Source organism: Mustelus asterias, chromosome 12 (genome assembly GCF_964213995.1).
Source record: "Mustelus asterias chromosome 12, sMusAst1.hap1.1, whole genome shotgun sequence".
Classification (NCBI taxonomy): Eukaryota; Metazoa; Chordata; class Chondrichthyes; order Carcharhiniformes; family Triakidae; genus Mustelus; species Mustelus asterias.
Genome location: NC_135812.1, coordinates 106,152,548 through 106,170,774, shown reverse-complemented (window position 1 = coordinate 106,170,774; position 18,227 = coordinate 106,152,548). Strand labels below are relative to the sequence as shown.

The 18,227-nt window shown below is 45.7% G+C and overlaps 1 protein-coding gene across 1 annotated transcript in view; it reads left to right on the top strand.

Moving 5' to 3' along the window:
- Positions 1 to 18,227, top strand: part of LOC144501796 (sodium-coupled monocarboxylate transporter 1-like) — an 89,660-nt gene that overhangs the window by 45,242 nt on the left and 26,191 nt on the right. Inside the window, exons 11-13 of the mRNA XM_078225815.1 lie at positions 1,877 to 1,998; positions 10,472 to 10,542; positions 11,034 to 11,120. Of these exons, the coding sequence (XP_078081941.1) occupies positions 1,877 to 1,998; positions 10,472 to 10,542; positions 11,034 to 11,120 (280 nt within the window). The remainder of the gene's footprint in view (positions 1 to 1,876; positions 1,999 to 10,471; positions 10,543 to 11,033; positions 11,121 to 18,227) is intronic.

Sequence of the window (18,227 nt, the reverse complement as noted above, 5' to 3'; positions counted from 1 at the left end):
ACTCAGTTTCTGCCGTTTTAACACCTTTGGAGAGTGATCCAGACAGATACTTGTCTTCTAATTCTCATGCAGCAACCTACAGAGAAATCTCCATCCCCAAACTGTAAAATTTCAGAGAAAGAGGTTTATTTCTTGGCAGATTCCATTCTCTCCACTTCAAACGGAGTGAGAGATACAGGGAAAGCAACCTCACTCTAAAGAGCCTAAAAAGCAGACTGCCTTGAGTTCACTTGAAAGCCTAGCTGTACCCAATCATATGACCTTATCTATCAATCAACCTAATCATGCCCTTCTCTGCAAAATCCCAGGGGGAAGCACAAAATAACAGAACATTGCATTAGTCCAGATTAAAACAAACATTGTAGCAATTAATGTCCATCTGCAAGCAGGACCCAGACCTTCCTGCCGCTTGCCATTTCAACGCACCCCCTGATCCCCCTGTCCACATGTCCATCCTTGTCCTGTTGCAATGTTCCAGGGAAGTCCAACGTAAACTGGAGGAACAGCGCCTCATCTTCTGATAAGACGCTTTACAGCCTCCCGGACTGAAGTGTTAAGTCCAACAATCTCAGAGCATGAACTCTCTCCTCCACTTCCGTGGCGCGGGCTTGGAGGGCCGAGGGGCCTGTTTCCTGTGCTGTACTGTTCTTTGTTCTTTGTTGTTGTTCCACTCCATTTATTTTATTTCATTTCTTCTTTTCATCTTTTAATCCATTTTTATTATTTTATATTTTATTTTTATATTTTCACTTCTAAAATCTCACTTTTCATCTTGTTTCACCCCTTCCCCCCTACCCCACTAGGGCCAACTGCCACACTCTGCACCTTTGTTCTGCTATTTACACATTCTTAATGGATTGGCAGCATTCCTAGCCCTTATCATCACCATTTACATTGCCTTTGTCTTTTTGTCTATGCCATCCCTATCAATTACAGCCCTTCCCCTGACCCTTACAGTATAAATCCTATCCTATCCTTATTCCCATCTCCTGGGCTACTGCTCTTCTCCCCCTCCCTCCTAGTACCAGGATAGGGTCCCCCTTATCCACACTTTTCATCCCTCCAGTCTCCACATTCAAAGGATCATCCACCGCCATTTCCACCAACTCCAGCATGATGCCACTACTCAACACATCTTCCCTTCACTCCCACTGTCAGCATTCCACAGGGACCATTCCCTCCAGGATACCCTGGTCTACTCCTCCATCACAGCTAACACCTCACCAATGATACCTTCTCCTGCAATCATAGACGGTACAACACCTGCCCCTTCACCTCCTTCCTATTCACCAACCCAGGGCTTTTTTCAGGTGAAGCAGTGCTCCCAATGTGGTCCACTCTACATCAGAGAGACCAAATGCTTTGGAGAACATCTTCGGTCTGTCCGCGAGCAGGACCCAGACCTTCCTGCCTCTTGCCATTTTAACACACCACCCTGTTCTCCTGTCCACATGTCCATCCTTGTTTTGTCGCAATGTTCCAGTGAAGCCCAATGTAAACTGGAGGAGCAGTGCCTCATCTTCCGATCGGCACTGTTTAGTACTAGCACTAGCTTTTATCATCACCATTCATCATCTCCACAGATGCTGTCAGACGTGCTGGGATTTTCCAGTATTTTCTGTTTTTGTCTCAGAAACCAGCATCCACAGTATTTTAGCTTTATATTGGTGTAGCAATTAAAATCAATTATGCTGCTGCAGTAACAACACAGTGCTGCTGTATCCAGACAGAACGGCTCTGATAATGCAAACAAACTGCTACAACAGATCCTGCACAAAGAAACATGACAAATACATTTCTTAATGACACCGTATCATCACAGAAGCTATCATCAACCAAGATACGTAACTCTTATTTTTCTTTTTCTTGTCCTTAGCACAATCTCTTCTGGCATCAGTGCTATGGCTGCAGTCCTTGTGGAAGATTTTATAAAACCTATCTGGAAACCTTGGGAACAGCTTCCTAATGGAAAGAAGATTCTAGTCTCAAAGCTTCTAGGTTGTCTTTCAACTAATGAATCTCTCAGTTCTTTTTCATATTTAAATAATAGTTCTGATTTTTTTTTGTGCAGCCACGGTTGCAATTTTACATTATTTTAATGGAAAAGCCTGTAGATGGATTATTCGTCAAAACAATGTCACCTTTGATCTTCTCTTGCATCCATAATATTTGGTTCAGTTTCTGATGAGTTGTAATTCCAGGATGTTGATGTTGGAAGATTTAATTATAGTAGTTCTGTTGAACATGAAGAAAAATGGATAATTGCTCTCATTGGAGATGGAGATGGAGATGGAAGGAGGAATGGAGGCACAGACTATTTTCTAAATGGGAAAATGCTTAGGAAATCAGAAACACAAAGGGCCTTGGGAGTCATTGTTCAAGATTCTCTTCAGGTTAACGTGCAAGTTCAGTCGGCAGTCAGGAAGGCAAATACAATGTTAGCATTCATGTTGAGAGGGCTAGAATACAAAAGCAGGGATGTACTTCTGAGGCTGTATAATGCTCTGGTCAGACCCCATTTGGAATATTGTGAGCAGTTTTGGGGCCCCATATCTAAGGAAGGATGTGCTGGCCTTGGAAAGGCTCCAGAGTAGGTTCGCAAGAATGATCCTTGGAATGAAGAGCGTGTCGTATGAGGAACGGCTGAGGACTCTGGGTCTATACTCGTTGGAGTTTAGAAGGATGAGGGGGTATTTTATTGAAACTTACAGGACACTGTGAGGCCTGGATAGAGTGGACGTGGAGAGGTTGTTTCCACTGGTAGGAAAAACTAGAACCAGAGGGCACAACCTCAGGCTAAAGGGACGATCCTTTAAAACAGAGATGAGGAGGAATTTCTTCAGCCAGAGAGTGGTGAATCTGTGGAACTCTTTGCCGCAGAAGTCTGTGGAGGCCAGGTCATTGAGTGTCTTTAAGACAAAGATAGATAGGTTCTTGACTAATAAGGGGATCAGGGGTTATGGGGAAAAGGCAGGAGAATGGAGATGAGAAAAATATCAGCCATGATTGAATGGTGGAGCAGACTCGATGGGCCGAGTGGCCTAATTCTACTCCTATGCCTTATGGTCTTATGCCTGCCAGTTGAGTGATGTGAATGTTAATCACCACATATCAACCCAAATTTGCATGCTGTCCAGGTCTTCCTGTGTGCAGGGGTTGACTGAGGATTCATGAATGGTATTGAACTCTGTGCCATCATCAGTGAACATCTCCACTTATGATGTTCTGATGGAGAGAAGGACATTGTTGAAGCATCCAGAGATGTTTGAGACAGAAGTTGCTGGTTTCTATAGACTGATGACAAGGAATTACAGTAAGAAGTCTCACAACACCAGGTTAAAGTCCAACAGGTTTATTTGGTAGCAAAAGCCACTAGCTTTCGGAGCACTGCTCCTTTGTCAGATAAGTGGGAGTTCTGTTCACAAACAGGGCTTATAAAGACACAAACTCAATTTACAAAATAATGGTTGGAATGCGAGTCTTTACAGGTAATTAAGTCTTAAAGGTACAGACAATGTGAGTGGAGAGAGCGTTAAGCAAAGGTTAAAAAGATGTGTATTGTCTCCAGACAGGACAGTGAGTGAGGTTTTGCAAGCCCAGGCAAGTCATGGGGGTTACAGATAGTGTGACATGAACTCAAGATCCCGGTTGAGGCCGTCCTCATGTGTACGGAACTTAGCTATCAGTCTCTGCTCAGCGACTCTGCGTTGTCGTGTGTCGTGAAGGCCGCCTTGGAGAACGCTTACCCGAAGATCAGAGGCTGAATGCCCGTGACCGCTGAAGTGTTCCCCAACAGGAAGAGAACACTCTTGCCTGGTGATTATCAAGCGGTGTTCATTCATCCGTTGTCGTAGTGTCTGCATGATCTCCCCAATGTACCATGCCTCGGGACATCCTTTCCTGCAGCGTATCAGGTAGACAACGTTGGCCGAATTGCAAGAGTATGTACCGTGTACCTGGTGGATGGTGTTCTCACGTGAGATGATGGCATCCGTGTTGCTGATCTGGCACGTCTTGTAGAGGTTGCTGTGGCAGGTTTGTGTGGTGTCGTGGTCACTGTTCTCCTGAAGGCTGGGTAGTTTGCTGCGGACGATGGTCTGTTTGAGGTTGTGCGGTTGTTTGAAGGCAAGAAGTGGGGGTGTGGGGATGGCCTTGGCGAGTTGTTCGTCTTCATCAATGACATGTTGAAGGCTCCGGAGAAGATGTCGTAGCTTCTCCGCTCCGGGGAAGTACCGGACGATGAAGGGTACTCTGTCCACCGTGTCCTGTGTTTGTCTTCTGAGGAGGTCGGTGCGGTTTTTCCCTGTGGCACGTCGGAACTGTCGATCGATGAGTCAAGGGCCATATCCTGTTCTTATGAGGGCATCTTTCAGCGTCTGGAGGTGTCTGTTGCAATCCTCCTCATCTGAGCAGATCCTGTGTATACGGAGGGCTTGTCCGTAAGGAATGGTTTCTTTAACGTGTTTAGGGTGGAAGCTGGAGAAGTGGAGCATCGTGAGGTTATCCGTGGGCTTGCGGTACAGCCCCCGGAGAACCTCACGATGTTTTTGGGGAGAATTCCACCCTAGATGTCAAACTGGTGAAGCTACAACACTTCTGTGCCAAACAGATTAAGCATCAATTAATAGACAGAGTTAAGCAATTCCACAAGTGGGGATGTTTGCAGATGACTGCAGAATCCTCAGCACTGTTCATGACTCCTCAGATACAGAAGTTAATGTTCCAATGTAGCAAGACCTGGACAATATCCAGGCATGGGCTGACAAGTGGCAAGTAACAGCTATCAACATCCTGGGAGTTACCCTTGACTAGAAACTGAACTGGACTAGCCATATAAGTACTGTGGCTACCAGAGCAGGTCAAAGGCTAGGAATCCTGTGGCAAATAGGGTGTTGCATAAGGTTAAATCTCACGGGATCTGGAGTGAGATAGCCAATTGGATACAAAATTAGCTTGATGACAGAAGACAGAGAGTGGTTGTACAGGATTGTTCTTCTAACTGGAGGCCTGTGACCAGCAGTGTGCCTTAGGGATTGGTACTGGGTCCACTGTTATTTGTCCTTTATATTAAGGAATTTAGGAGGCATGGTTAGTAAGTTTGCAGATGACACCAAGATTGGTGGCATAGTGGCCAGTGAAGAAGGTTATCTAGGATTGCAATGGGATCTTGATCAATTGGGCCAGTGGGTTGATGATTGGCAGATGGAGTTTAATTTAGATAAATGCAAGGTTAATTCTTTTTGGTAGATCGAATCAAGGCAGGACTTACTCAGTTAATAGTAGAGTATTAAGGAGAGTTATAGAACAAAGAGATCGAGGGGTACAGGTTCATAGCTCCTTGAAAGTGGAGTCACAGGTGGACAGGGTGGTGAAGAAGGCATTCGGCATGCTTGGTTTCATTGGTCAGAACATGGAATACAGGAGTTGGGATGTCTTGTTGAAGTTGTACAAGACATTGGTACGGCCACACTTGGAATACTGTGTACAGTTCTGATCACCCTATTATAGAAAGGATATTATTAAACCAGCAAGAGTGCAGAAAAAAATTACTAGGATGCTACCGGGACTTGATGGTTTGAGTCATAAGGAGAGGCTGGATAGACTGGGACTTTTTTCTCTGGAGCATAGGAGGCTTAGGGTGCTCTTATAGAGGTCTATAAAATAATGAGGGGCACAGATCAGTTAGATAGTTGACATCTTTTCCTAATGGTCGGGGAGTCTAAAACTAGGGCATGGGTTTAAGGTGAGAGGGGAGAGATACAAAAGGGTCCAGAGGGGCAATTTTTTCCCACAGAGTGTGGTGAGTGTCTGGAATGAGCTGCCAGAGGTAATAGTAGAGGCGGGTACAATTTTGTCTTTTAAAAACCATTTTTGAAATTACATGGGTAAGACAGCTATAGAAGGATATGGGCCAAATGCGGGCAATTGGGACTAGTTTAATGGTAAAAACTGGGCAACATGGACAAGTTGGGCCAAAGGGCCTGTTTCCATACTGTAAACCTCTGTGACTCTATAAGTCACTCATCTTCTGATCCTCCAAAGCCTGTCCACCAGCTACAAGGCACAAGTCAGGAGTGGATGAATGCAGCTCCAACAACACTCAAGAAGCTCGACACTGTAATAACTTCAATGAGGTTCATGAGGTAGGCCTCTTGGAGTATGAATTCCTTGATTGAAGTCATAATTGCCTGCCTAATTAGGGAATCTCTGTACAACTGAGAGTGTCAGGTCTCCTGGCACTCCGAATTCTGACTGTGTACCAGAAGCAGTCTGTGAATAGAATAGAGTTTGTAAATAAAGGGAGGTTGGTGAAGGGCATCAGCCTTTGAGGAGCTATTTCAGTGGTGACGAGGAAAAAGAAGGACCCGAAGGAACATGCTCACTGACAGCCACATTCAGGGTAAGCCATTTTCAGGCATTATGCCTCTGTTTGGGAAACTGGACTCTTTTGACCCTGTTGTGGAGCACTGGGCCCAATATGTTAGTTTTTTAGAGCTAATGACATTGTGGCAGATGAAGAGCAACGGGTCATTCTTCTGACTGCTTGTGGACCGTTGGCATTTGACGGATTCACAGCTTAACCTTCCCGGAGGCACCAGATACCAAATCCTTCCAGGAATTGGCGGACCTAGTGAAGGAATATTGTGACCCTAAGCCACCTCTGATCCTGAGAAGGTATCGGTTTTACTGAGCAATCCGGGAATGGGGGAGTCTTTCACAGGTTTCTTAACAAGGTTGAGATACTGGCAGAAGCTTATGAATTTGGATTGAGGCTTAATGAGATGCGATTAAAGATGCATCGGCTCCCACCTCAATCCAGGAGCTATGGGCATTTTGAGGGCTGGTGAGGCACTACAGAAAATTCATACCAAACCGAGCTTCCATCTTGGTTCTGCTACATCAGTTGCTAAAAATGGGTCAAGCTTGCGAATGGTCTGCCTGTCAAGAGCTGGCTTTTAAGAAAATAAAGCAACAGCTGTCATCGGCGAATGTTAGCACATTACCAGAAAAGAGTTAGTGCTAACCTGCGATGCGTCTCCTTACGGCATCGGGATGGTACTAGCACATAGATGGCCAAATGGAGAGGAACATCCAATAGTCTATGCCTCCAGGACCTTGGCTATAGCAAAAAGAAAGTACGCCTACATTGAAAAAGAAGGGTTGGCAGTAATATTTGGAATGAAGAAACTTCATCAATACCTTTATGGGTGGAAATTTGTGTTTGTCACCGATCACAAGCTGCTGCTGGGACTACTGAAGGAGGACAGGCGGTACCACTGATAGCATCGGCTCGGATTCAGCAGTGGGCTTTATAATTGACGACTTACAACTATCATTTGGAGCACCGGCCGGGAGGCTGAGTGGCAAACTCAGATGCCCTAAGTAGGCTACCTTTAGCAGACACCCCACCGATGGTGCCACAAGTAGAAGCGGTAATGGCTATGAATTTTCTGGATACCCTCCCAGTGGCCCACATAATATATGTCCTTGGACGCAAAAGGACCCTACACTCGCAAAAGTTAAACACTTATACTGATGGGGGAAATGGAAATATCAGTACAGCCCCAATTCCACTCTTATTGGAGTAGAAGAGAGCAACTCATGGTAGAAGATGGGATGCTGCTATACGTGGCACGAGTGGTTGTTCCGAGTCAGGGCCGCCGTGCCATACTGGCTAAACTACATCATGGCCACCCAGGAGTGTCCAAGATGAAGATGCTGGCCAGGAACTAGATTTGGTGGCCTGGAATGGATGCGGACATAGCAGCACTTGTGGGTCGGTGCCATGAATGCCGGCAAGGACAAACATTCCAGCAGCTCCCTTACACTCATGGGAATGGTAGGTAGAGCATGGACTTGGCTGCACATGGATAATGCAGGCCTATTCATGGGCTCAATGTTCTTGGTCATAGTGGGCACCCATTCCAAATGGATGGACGTACATAGGGTGCATTCAGCGAACACAACAATAACGATAGAGAAACTTTGCACCTTATTTGCAACACATGGGATCCTGAAAGTGCTGGTCTCTGACAATAGACCGGCTTTCACCAGCCAGGAGTTCACCCGGTTCATGAAGTCGAATGGGATTCGACATATTAGGATGGCACGGCTTCATGGAGAGAGCAGTCCAGACTTTAAAAGCTGGGTTAACAAAAACAGCCAGCAGCATCAATGGGCACCAAACTCTCCTGTTGGTTATTTGAATAGAGGAGAACCTCCCATGCCACTATGGGAATAGCACCCACAGAATTGCTCATGGGCAGATGACTCTGCACCAAGTTAAGTTTGCTATTCTCAAACCTGTGTGGGCAAGGTGGAAAAGCTGCAAGAAGCCCAATGCAGGGGCTACGACAATAGTAGCTGTGAGAAACAATTAGAGGCTATTGAAAAAGGTTGGGGAAAGAAATACGCAAATTGTCCCGCATGGTCACCTGGAACAGTTGAGTCCTGGACAGGTCTTGCATCCTATAGAATATGCATGGGTGAGGCCATCCTGAAAAAACATCTGGACCAGGTGCGGGAGTCAAAACCACAGTCCGTCCCAGAGCCAACACTGCCCAGCGGGCCAAGAACCAAGGAGTGTCCTCCTGGACTGGCCAGCCCTGCCTCTCTGTCGCCTGTAGTTACCACCTCGGAGTCCAAAATGGACACTGCAGATGAAACTGTGGCTTTCCTCTGCCGCCCAAGAAAGGGGGCGAACCAGAACTCCAGCGCTTGTGTCGTAAGAGACAGGCACCTGTTAGATACACTCCTCCCATGTCGGATGCCGAGTTGAAGGATCTGGACCCAGTGCTGAAACGTCGAATGAGGCGCATGAACTGCCAAGATTCCTGAGACTTAGGGGAGGAGGGGTGTAATAACTTCAACGAGGCATTAGAGGTTGGATTCTTGGAGCATGAATTCCCCGATTGAGGTCATAATTGCTTAGCCAATCATGGAATCTCATCTGTGTTTAACACTGGGAGTGTCAGGTCTCCTGGTACTCTGGATTCTGGCTGTGGACCAGAAGCACCCTCTGAATAGAATAGAGTTTGTAAAGAAAAGGGAATCTGGTGAAGGGACACCGGCCTCTGAGGGGCTATTTCAGACATCATCCATGACAAAGCAGCCCACTGGATTGCCACCACTTCCACATACACTCACTCCCACCACCACTGATGAACAGTGGCAGTCGTTTTCACTATCTATGAGATACACTGCAAGAACTCACCACGGTTCCTTAGGCAGCACCTTCCAAACCCACAACCATTACCATCTAGAAGGGCAAGTGTAGCAGATGCCTGGGAATATTACAACCTGGAGGCCCCCCCCCCCCCCCCCAAAGTCACTCCTTATCCTGACTTGGAAATATAAAGCGTCTTTACTGTCGCTGGGTCAAAATACTGGAATTCCCTCCTTAACAGCTCTGTGGGCGTACCTACACCTCAGGAAATACAGCCGTTCAAGAAGGCAGCTCACTAACACCTTATGAAAAGCAATGAGGGATGGGCAATAAATGCTGCAATAGCCAGCGACGCCCACATCCCATAAAATGAATTTAAAAAACAAGCAGAAGGACTAATTCAACATTCTTGGCAGCTCTTACATGTCTACCCATACTGGGGGAGAACTTCCACGCTATTGACACATCACTTCCTGTATCCATGTCATCCTGATGTACATGTTATGCCTAGGGCACTACCATGAGGAACTCGTGTTCTAATGTTCAAAGGCTGATATGATCTAATAACTACACCCAAGGGGTGGGATTTTATGACCTTGCTCGTCCTGAAACCATAAAGTTCTGCCCGGGGTCAAAGGACCTTTCCGTGGTCTGCCCCTCACCCGCTCCGATTCCCATGGTGGGCAAGATGGTAAAATGCCTGCCATTATCTTTGGTACTGTGCACAGTTTGGTTTACTAACCAAAGGAAGACTGCAGGGCATAAAACAAGGGTACATTAGTTTGATTCCTGGGATGAGAACGTCCTTTTCAGAGAGATTGTATAGAGTATATTCCCTGGCGTTTGTAAGAATGAGATGATCTAATTGAAACATATCAACTTCTTCGTTGACTTGAAAGGTTTGATACTAGGAAGATGGCTGGGGAGCCTAGAACTAAGTGTCATAGTCTCAGAATTTAGGACTGAAATGCGGGAAATTCTTCTTGCCAATGGTTGTAAACCTTTGGATTTTTCTACCACAGAGAGCTGTGGAATCTCCATCAATGAGTAAATTTAAATCAGAGAGCCACAGATTTTTAAAAATTCAGGGAATCTAGATATGCAAATAATACAGGAAGGTGTAGCGGAAATAGAAGATCAGACATCTTATTGAATGGTGGAACAGACTTCAAGAAGTCAAATGGCCTACTCCTTTTTGTATTTCTTATGTTTTTAAAAAATATTTTTAAATAGTTGTTTTATAAATGGAATTTAAAAAAGCTTTCATTTTGCTTTGATTAATCTATTTTCTCTGATCATATGTAGCTATGGTATTTGGACTTGCTACAATAGGCCTGGCTGTGGTAGCCTCTTTCTTACAAGGAAATATAATTCAGGTAAATGCATTTGATCGCTATTTCAAAATGTTTGGAGAGTTATGACAGTGTATTTTATAAATTCATAAGAAATAGGAGCAAAATTAGGCCATTCGGCCCATCGGGTCTGCTCTGCCATTCGATCATGGCTGATATGTTCCTTCTCCCCATAACTCTTCAACCCATTACCAATTAAAAATCTGTCTAACTCCTCCTTAAATGTACTCACTGTGCCGGCATTCCACAGATTCACAACCCTTTGGGAGAAGTAGTTTCTCCTCAACTCTGTTTTAAATTTGCTACCACTTATCCGAAGGCTATGACCTCTCGTCCTAGAATGCCTCACCTAGCAGAAGCATCCGCTCCACGTCTACTTTATCCATACTTTTTATCATCTTGAATACCTCAATTTGATCGTTCATTTTATTGATGAAAATATGTTTCATTTCACTTATGAATATAGCAAGTATGATACTGAATGTAATTATACTTTCTTTTGCCATTATCCTCAGGCTTCACTAAGTATTGCAGGAATAATTCAAGGACCAATACTGGGCGTATTCACTTTAGCAGCACTGTTTCCGAAGAGCAATGGCAAGGTATAATTATATATTGAGAAAAACCATACAGAAACAAGTTTTAAATGCATATTATTTCATTATTGAAAACATATTGGAAAGCATGCACTAGGGTTACATATAAGCTGTACCAAGGATGCCAATTATTGTCAGCATTCTTTTTAGCTTTTCATCAGGACTCTGAACTCAATGTGCTGCATTAGTCAGGTGAATTTTTAAGTTTTGGTTCCCAGAAATGATTCAGGAATATGAACTAATATTGCTAATGTTAATAGTGAACTAAGAAACATGTGGAGTTCAAAATTCTGATTTTCAAGAGAGCAAACCTGCAGACTGGAACATAATTTGAAGTGGAGCCTTGTTTTGGTTTGATTCTATCCTGTATAAAATGATGAGATATGTACTGTTGGAGCGGACAGAGTGGTGGATGACTTCCCGTACCCGAGAACCCAAATGAAAGTGAAATGTCCAGTGATGTTCCCAGGCTACCACAGGAATTATGTCCAGCATGTCTTTATTAGACTTCTCAATAGCTAAAGAAATTTGTGAGATCCATGGATACCCCAGAAAGGATTCTAGATTGTACTGAGGACAGGACAATGACATTAATTTGGACGCCTAAAGAACCACTTTTACCTAATTTTATTTTCAGCGGGGAAAGTGGATCAGGATTGATGTTGCGCATTTACAGACTGCTCAATAATCCCATCTCTTCAATTTGAGACATAGGGCCCGATTTTACCATTTTGATTCTAAGTGCTGAATCTGGGCACAATTCAGATCTGACTTGGAAAACTGCTCTCAGGTGCCCCCATAAGCACTTAGCCTGAAAAAAAAATCACGGGTCTGAATTGCACTGTGGCTTATCACGCTCGAAACGCTGCAGCTCTGATTGGAGCTTTGAACTGTGCATGTGCAGTGAGAAAAGAATTTGAAAAAATGCGCCCCTGTCACATCGATCCCGGGCCGCAAAAAGCAGATAAAGCGGCCTGGGAACGAAAAGCGGGAGCGATGGCCCCCACAGGTATCACCCCATCCCCAGAACACAACTGTTCCCCTTACCCCACTCACCCCTCCCGCTACCCAGACCGATCACGAGCCCCTGTCCCCCTTCCCCCCCACCGATCGCCCGCAGAGTGGCAGCGGACTTCCCCTGCTCCTCCACCACCCACCACCACCAATCTGAGTCAGAGAGCCGTTGGAAGCTCTGAACTTACCTCTTCAGAAGCTGGAGCGTCCTTTGCTGAGCATGTCTGTTTCGCGCCGAATCTGGATGGACGAACGTGATGGTAAAGGGGGAAATGCTGGTAAAGTTGGGCGGGCCGCCCATTAATTCAGTTTAAATGCATGCAAATGCATTTAAATCGCCGTTTCACCCATTTCGGGCACGATTTGGATCGCGGCCCGTTTTCGGGCCTTGGTAAAGCAGGTATCTGTGTGGATGTGGGCGCGATCGCGCTAATCGCCTCACGCCCCGACCTTACCAAGTTTTGTGCCCGAAAACAGGCGCAAAGCAATAGTAAAATCAAGCCCATAGTCTGTGGCAACAAATATAAATGCACTTACAACCCAATGTGTCACTTCCACAGGTAGAGCAGAGTGACTGCATTTCAGCCTCATGTGGTTAAAAGTCCACTTTAATTGTGCTTACACAGAAGGTAACCCAGGTTTGATATGCTACATGGATGAAGCTGGCACTGAGGAAGAGCCATTGGTTGCTTAGGATAGGGCCTGCTCCAGACCATTACGTTGAAAAAACAGTGTGTTGTGGATGCCCTGGATCTAAGTGCATTGTTGATTTTCAAAGACCTTTTCACCTACCAGCATGGTTTGCTGGGTTCGTATCACTGTGCATTAGAGTCATAGAGGTTTACAGCATAGAAACAGGCCCTTTGGCCCAACTTGTCCATGCCGCCCCCTTTTTTGAACCACTAACTAGTCCCAATTGCCCGCATTTAGCCCATATCCCTCTATAGCCATCTTAACCATGTAATTGTCTAAATGCTTTTTAAAAGACAAAATTGTACCCGCCCCTACTACCACCTCGGGCAGTTCGTTCCAGACACTTACCACCCTCTGTGCAAAATAATTGCCCCTCTGGACCCTTTTGTATCTCTCCCCTCTTACCTTAAACCTATGCCCTCTAGTGTTAGACTCCCATACCTTTGGGAAAAGATGTTGACTATCTAGCTGATCTATGCCTCTCATTATTTTATAGTCCTCTATAAGATCACCCCTAAGCCTAACACTCCAGAAAAAAAAGTCCCAGTCTATCCAGCCTCGCCTTATAACTCAAACCATTAGGCCCCAGTAGCATCCTAGTAAATCTTTTCTGCACTCTTTCTAGTTTAATAAAATCCTTTCTATAATAGGGTGACCAGAACTGTACAGTATTCCAAGTGTGGCCTTACCAATATCTTGTACAACTTCAACAAGACATCCCAACTCCTGTATTCAATGTTCTGACCAATGAAAGTCATGATGTGGAGATGCCGGCGTTGGACTGGGGTAAACACAGTAAGAAGTTTAACAACACCAGGTTAAAGTCCAACAGGTTTATTTGGTAGCAAAAGCCACACAAGCTTTCGAGGCTCTGAGCCCCTTCTTCAGGTGAAGAAGGGGCTCAGAGCCTCGAAAGCTTGTGTGGCTTTTGCTACCAAATAAACCTGTTGGACTTTAACCTGGTGTTGTTAAACTTCTTACTGACCAATGAAACCAAGCATGCTGAATGCCTTCTTCAACACTCTGTCCACCTGTGACTCCACTTTCAAGGAGCTATGAATCTGTATCCCTAGATCTCTTTGTTCTTATATCTCCCCAATGCCGTACCATTAACTGAGTAAGTCCTGCCCTGGCTCAATCTACCAAAATGCATCACCTCAATTAAGCAACTTGTGATTCCTATTGATAGAAGACAGCTATTTAACAAACAGATTTATGAGAGATCATAACTTCCAAAGAAATGTGAGCAAGAATTTAAGATCATGCCTGTTCTTCAATTAAATGATGTTATTTTCATGATCTGTCAAAAAATACTCACAGCAAATGACCTAGTGTTAAATGCTAAAATCATTATGCCGAAATTCTGGGACTGGAGTCAGCATAAATCACATTTCCGTTTTTGTAGTTTGAATTATATGACAATATCCAGACCCGCATGATGCCTCTTATTGGACCTTTAAACTTCAGTCGAGAGTAGTTTGTCGGCAAATCTTTTGTCCCCAAAGAAGTCATGTTGGGGGGAGTTCTCAGTGATTCTTTGAAAAATTCTTGACTTTACATCCTTGAAAGACATTATTGGAACACATACCAGTTGTCAAAGAAAATTTACAACACAGAAAGAGACCACTTGGCCCATTGTGTCTGCGCCGGTCAAAAAATGAGCCACCCTGCCTAATCCCAGTTTCCAGCAATTGGGCCTTAGCCCTGCAGGTTACGGCACTTGACATGATTATCAGACATGTGATGCCTTTTGTGGTATTAAGCATTTATTTGAATAAGTCATTGTTTATTTATTCTTTCATTGGGTTTGGGCATTACTGGCTAAGCCAGCATTTATTGCCCATCGTAAATTGTCCGTGAAGGTGGTGTTAAGCTGCTTGAAACTCTGCAGTCCATGTGATGTAGGTATGCCTACAGTGCTTTTAGGAAGTGAGTTCCAGGATTTTAACCCAGCGTCAGTGAAGGAAGTAATATATTTCAAGTCAAGGTGATGTATGTCTTGACGAGAAACTTCCAGCTGGTAGTGTTCCCATGTATCTGCTGCCATTGTCTTTTAAGGTGGTTGAGATCCTGGGTCTGGAAGGTGCTGCTGAAGGATCCTTGGTGAGGTTCTGTAGTGCATTTTGTAGATGGTAAATAAAAGTTGCCACGGCATTGGTAGTGGAGGGGGTGAATGTTTAAGTTTGGTGGATTGGATGCCAATCAAGCGGGCTGCTTTGTCCTGGATGGTGTAAAGCTACTTGAATGTTGTTAGAGCTGCACTCATCCAGGCAACTGGAGAGTATTCCATCACACTCTAGTCTGGTGTTTTGTGGCATCAGATGGAGGGCAGGCTTTAGGATGTCAAGAGGTGAGTAACTCTCTGTAGAGTTCCTAGCCTCTGACCTGCTATTGCAGTCACAGTATTTATATGATTGGTCTAGTATGGTTTATGGTCAGTGGTTATCCCCATCCCCCACGATGTTAAATGAGGGGGCTTCAGTGATGACAATGCCATTGAATATCAAGGAGGGATGTTAGTTTTTCTCTTGTAGATGGTCATTTCCTGGCACTTCTGTAGCGCAAATGCTACTTGCCTCATCAGCCCAAGTCTGAATACTGTCCAGATCTTGCTGCATATGGACAAGGACTGATACAGTATCTGAGGAGTTGTGAATGGTGCCAAACATTATACATTCATCAGTGAACATCCCCACTTCTGACCTTATGATGGAAGGAAGGTCATTGATGAAGCAGCTAAAATAGTTGGGCCTCGGATATTATGCTGAGGAACTCCTTCAGTGATGTTCTGGGATTGAGATAATTGATATCCAAAAACCACAACTATCCACCTTTGTGCTAGGTATGACAGCAACCAGTGGAGAGTTGTCTTCCTGATTCCCTGTGACTCCAGTTTTACTAAGGCTCCTTAATGCCACACTCAGTCAAATGCTACCTTAATGTCAAGGGCACTCGCTCTCATCTCACCAGTTGAGTTCAGCTCTTTTGTCCATGTTTGGACTAAGGCTGTAATGAGGTAAGAAGCTACATGATCCTGGTGGAACCTAAACTGAGTGTTGGTGAGCAGGCTTTTGGTGAATAACTGCTGCTTGATTGTACTGTTAATGAACCCTTCCATCACTTTACTGATGATCAAGAGGATATAAAAATAGGAGCAGGTGGTCCAGAATGCTGCTGAAGCCAGCTGTGCCATTCTGGCTGATTGTTTGTCTCAGCTACACTTTTCTAACCGCTCCCATATCCCCTGATTTCCCTACAGACCAAACATCTATCTTTCTTAGCCTTGAATATACTCAACAATGTAATATACACAACCCTTGAAAGTAAAGATTTGCAGAGATTCACAACTCTCAGAATGAAGAGATCTATCCTCATCGCAATATCTGGTGGGTCCCTCCAGTACTGCCCCTTCACAGTCTGATGGTCTGCTGTGCGCTCCACAACCTGGCGCAGCAGCGGGGAGACTTCTTGGATGAGGAGGAGGATGACCAGCCGGATGTCCCTGGGGAGGAAGTGGCCCAGGAGGATGTGGAGGAGAAGGAGGCCGAGGAGGAACTGGGGGATGCAGCACAAGCAGTGGCCAGGGTCCAGCAGAACAGGGTGACGAGGGAGGCCCTCATTGCCACAAGGTTCTTGGGCTAGGGGCCGTGTGGTGCTATAGCCACTGCCACCACCTCCCAGACCACTTTGCCTTCCTGATCCCTGGCTTGACGTCCGTCTGGGGGAAAAATGTATCCCTCCTCTCCTCCACCGTGTCTAGCAGACGTCCCAGCTCTCTCTCAGAGAACTCTGGTCTGTTCTTCTGGGTGTCATCTTCCCGGCATGACTGCCTGTGTGTCCATCGTTAAGGCTTATATAGAGCTCTCCTTTGTTCAGGGAGTTCAGCTGGTAGTCTGGGCGATGCCATTCCAGTGAGATTCACTGGAGGCTGCTTTGTCATAATAAGGGAGGGGAGGCAAGGGGAAGTTTGCCGGGATGCTGATGGGGGATGGGGGGATCTCTGCAGGAGGGTGATCAGGTGGAGCCAGGTGATCAGGTGGAGGCAGGTGATCACGGGGAGGCGGGTGATCACGGGGAGGCGGGTGATCGTGGGAAGGGGGCTAAGAGGAGGGGAATTCTGCAAGGGTGGTGATTGGGGGAGGGGTGAGAGGGGGGGAACTCTGCACAGGTGTTGATCAGGGGGAGGGTGGTGAGAGTGTGGAACTCTGCAAGGATGGTGATCGGGGGGAATGGGGGCAGTTTGTGGGAAGGTGGTGATCAGGGGGATGGAGGTGATTTGTGGGAAGGGTGGTGATCGGGGTGGGGGATGAGGGTGATTTGTGGGAGGGAGGTAATCAGGGAGATGGGGTGAGAGGTGCGGGCTCTGGAAAGGTGGTGATCAGCGAAGGACGGGTAAGCGGGGGAGCTCAGCAGGGGTGGTGTGATGGGGAGGCAACCTATGTAAGCAGGGGTAGCAAGTATGCGAAGGGTGCCCATGTCCATGGAGGGGAGTGGGGGAGGGGGTTGCCGGCAGGAGATCTCTCATTATGCTGGGAGATCGGGGCACATGCGCAATGGCGCCCTTCAAGTTGAGCAGTCCGATTGACGGCGGATTCAGGTCCCACCCCTGCTGGTGAGGATCACATTGTGGATCTTTTTTCACATCTGAAGGCCATGCATGCAAGGAGAAAGGCCTTCATTAAGGTTGAGGTTTCAGAGCGGATACGATGAGCCCTAAGGTATCGCATAAGACTGTTGAGGTACATTATGAAAAAGGTGATATGGTCTACTATAAAGAGAGAGCCTAAAAGAGTGGAAAGGGCCAGGTGAGGTAATAGGGATGGATGGCAAGGTGGTTACACTACAACACGGTAACCAGACAGTACGAGCCCACTCTTTGAGAGCAGTGCGAATTGGTTATAAATTTAGAGCATCTGAACAAGATGTAGAAATGCAAGAAGCACCTTGCACCTCACATACACTCACCTTGAGCAACTATGATGACCAGACAGCTATAGACGAGGGGGCATCTGATGACCAGCTAAGTAACAGTGAGGCAGAGGATGAAGCTGTTACTTCGAAGGTTCAGCTATCCAAAGTGAGCACAGTGGTATCGTAACACCCTGAAGGGTCAAGTGAGTGGAGGGATGCCACTATGATCAGAAGAGTAGGAAAAGCCTCAGGAAAATATGAACACTGGCTCAATGTCCAAGGGCAAAAAGCGAAAACTACAGATTGGGAAAATGGGGTGGAAAAGTGGAAGTCAAAAAAGCGTGATTTAAGTTCTGATGATAAGTCAGTGAGCACCCAAGAACCCAGGAAAAGGTCATGAATCTGTGACCGAAGTAACATGAACAGAGATCTGAGAGTAGCAGCCCTGACAGAGACAGACATGGCAGTAGAGGCTGGAGTTTAATGAGGAAGACT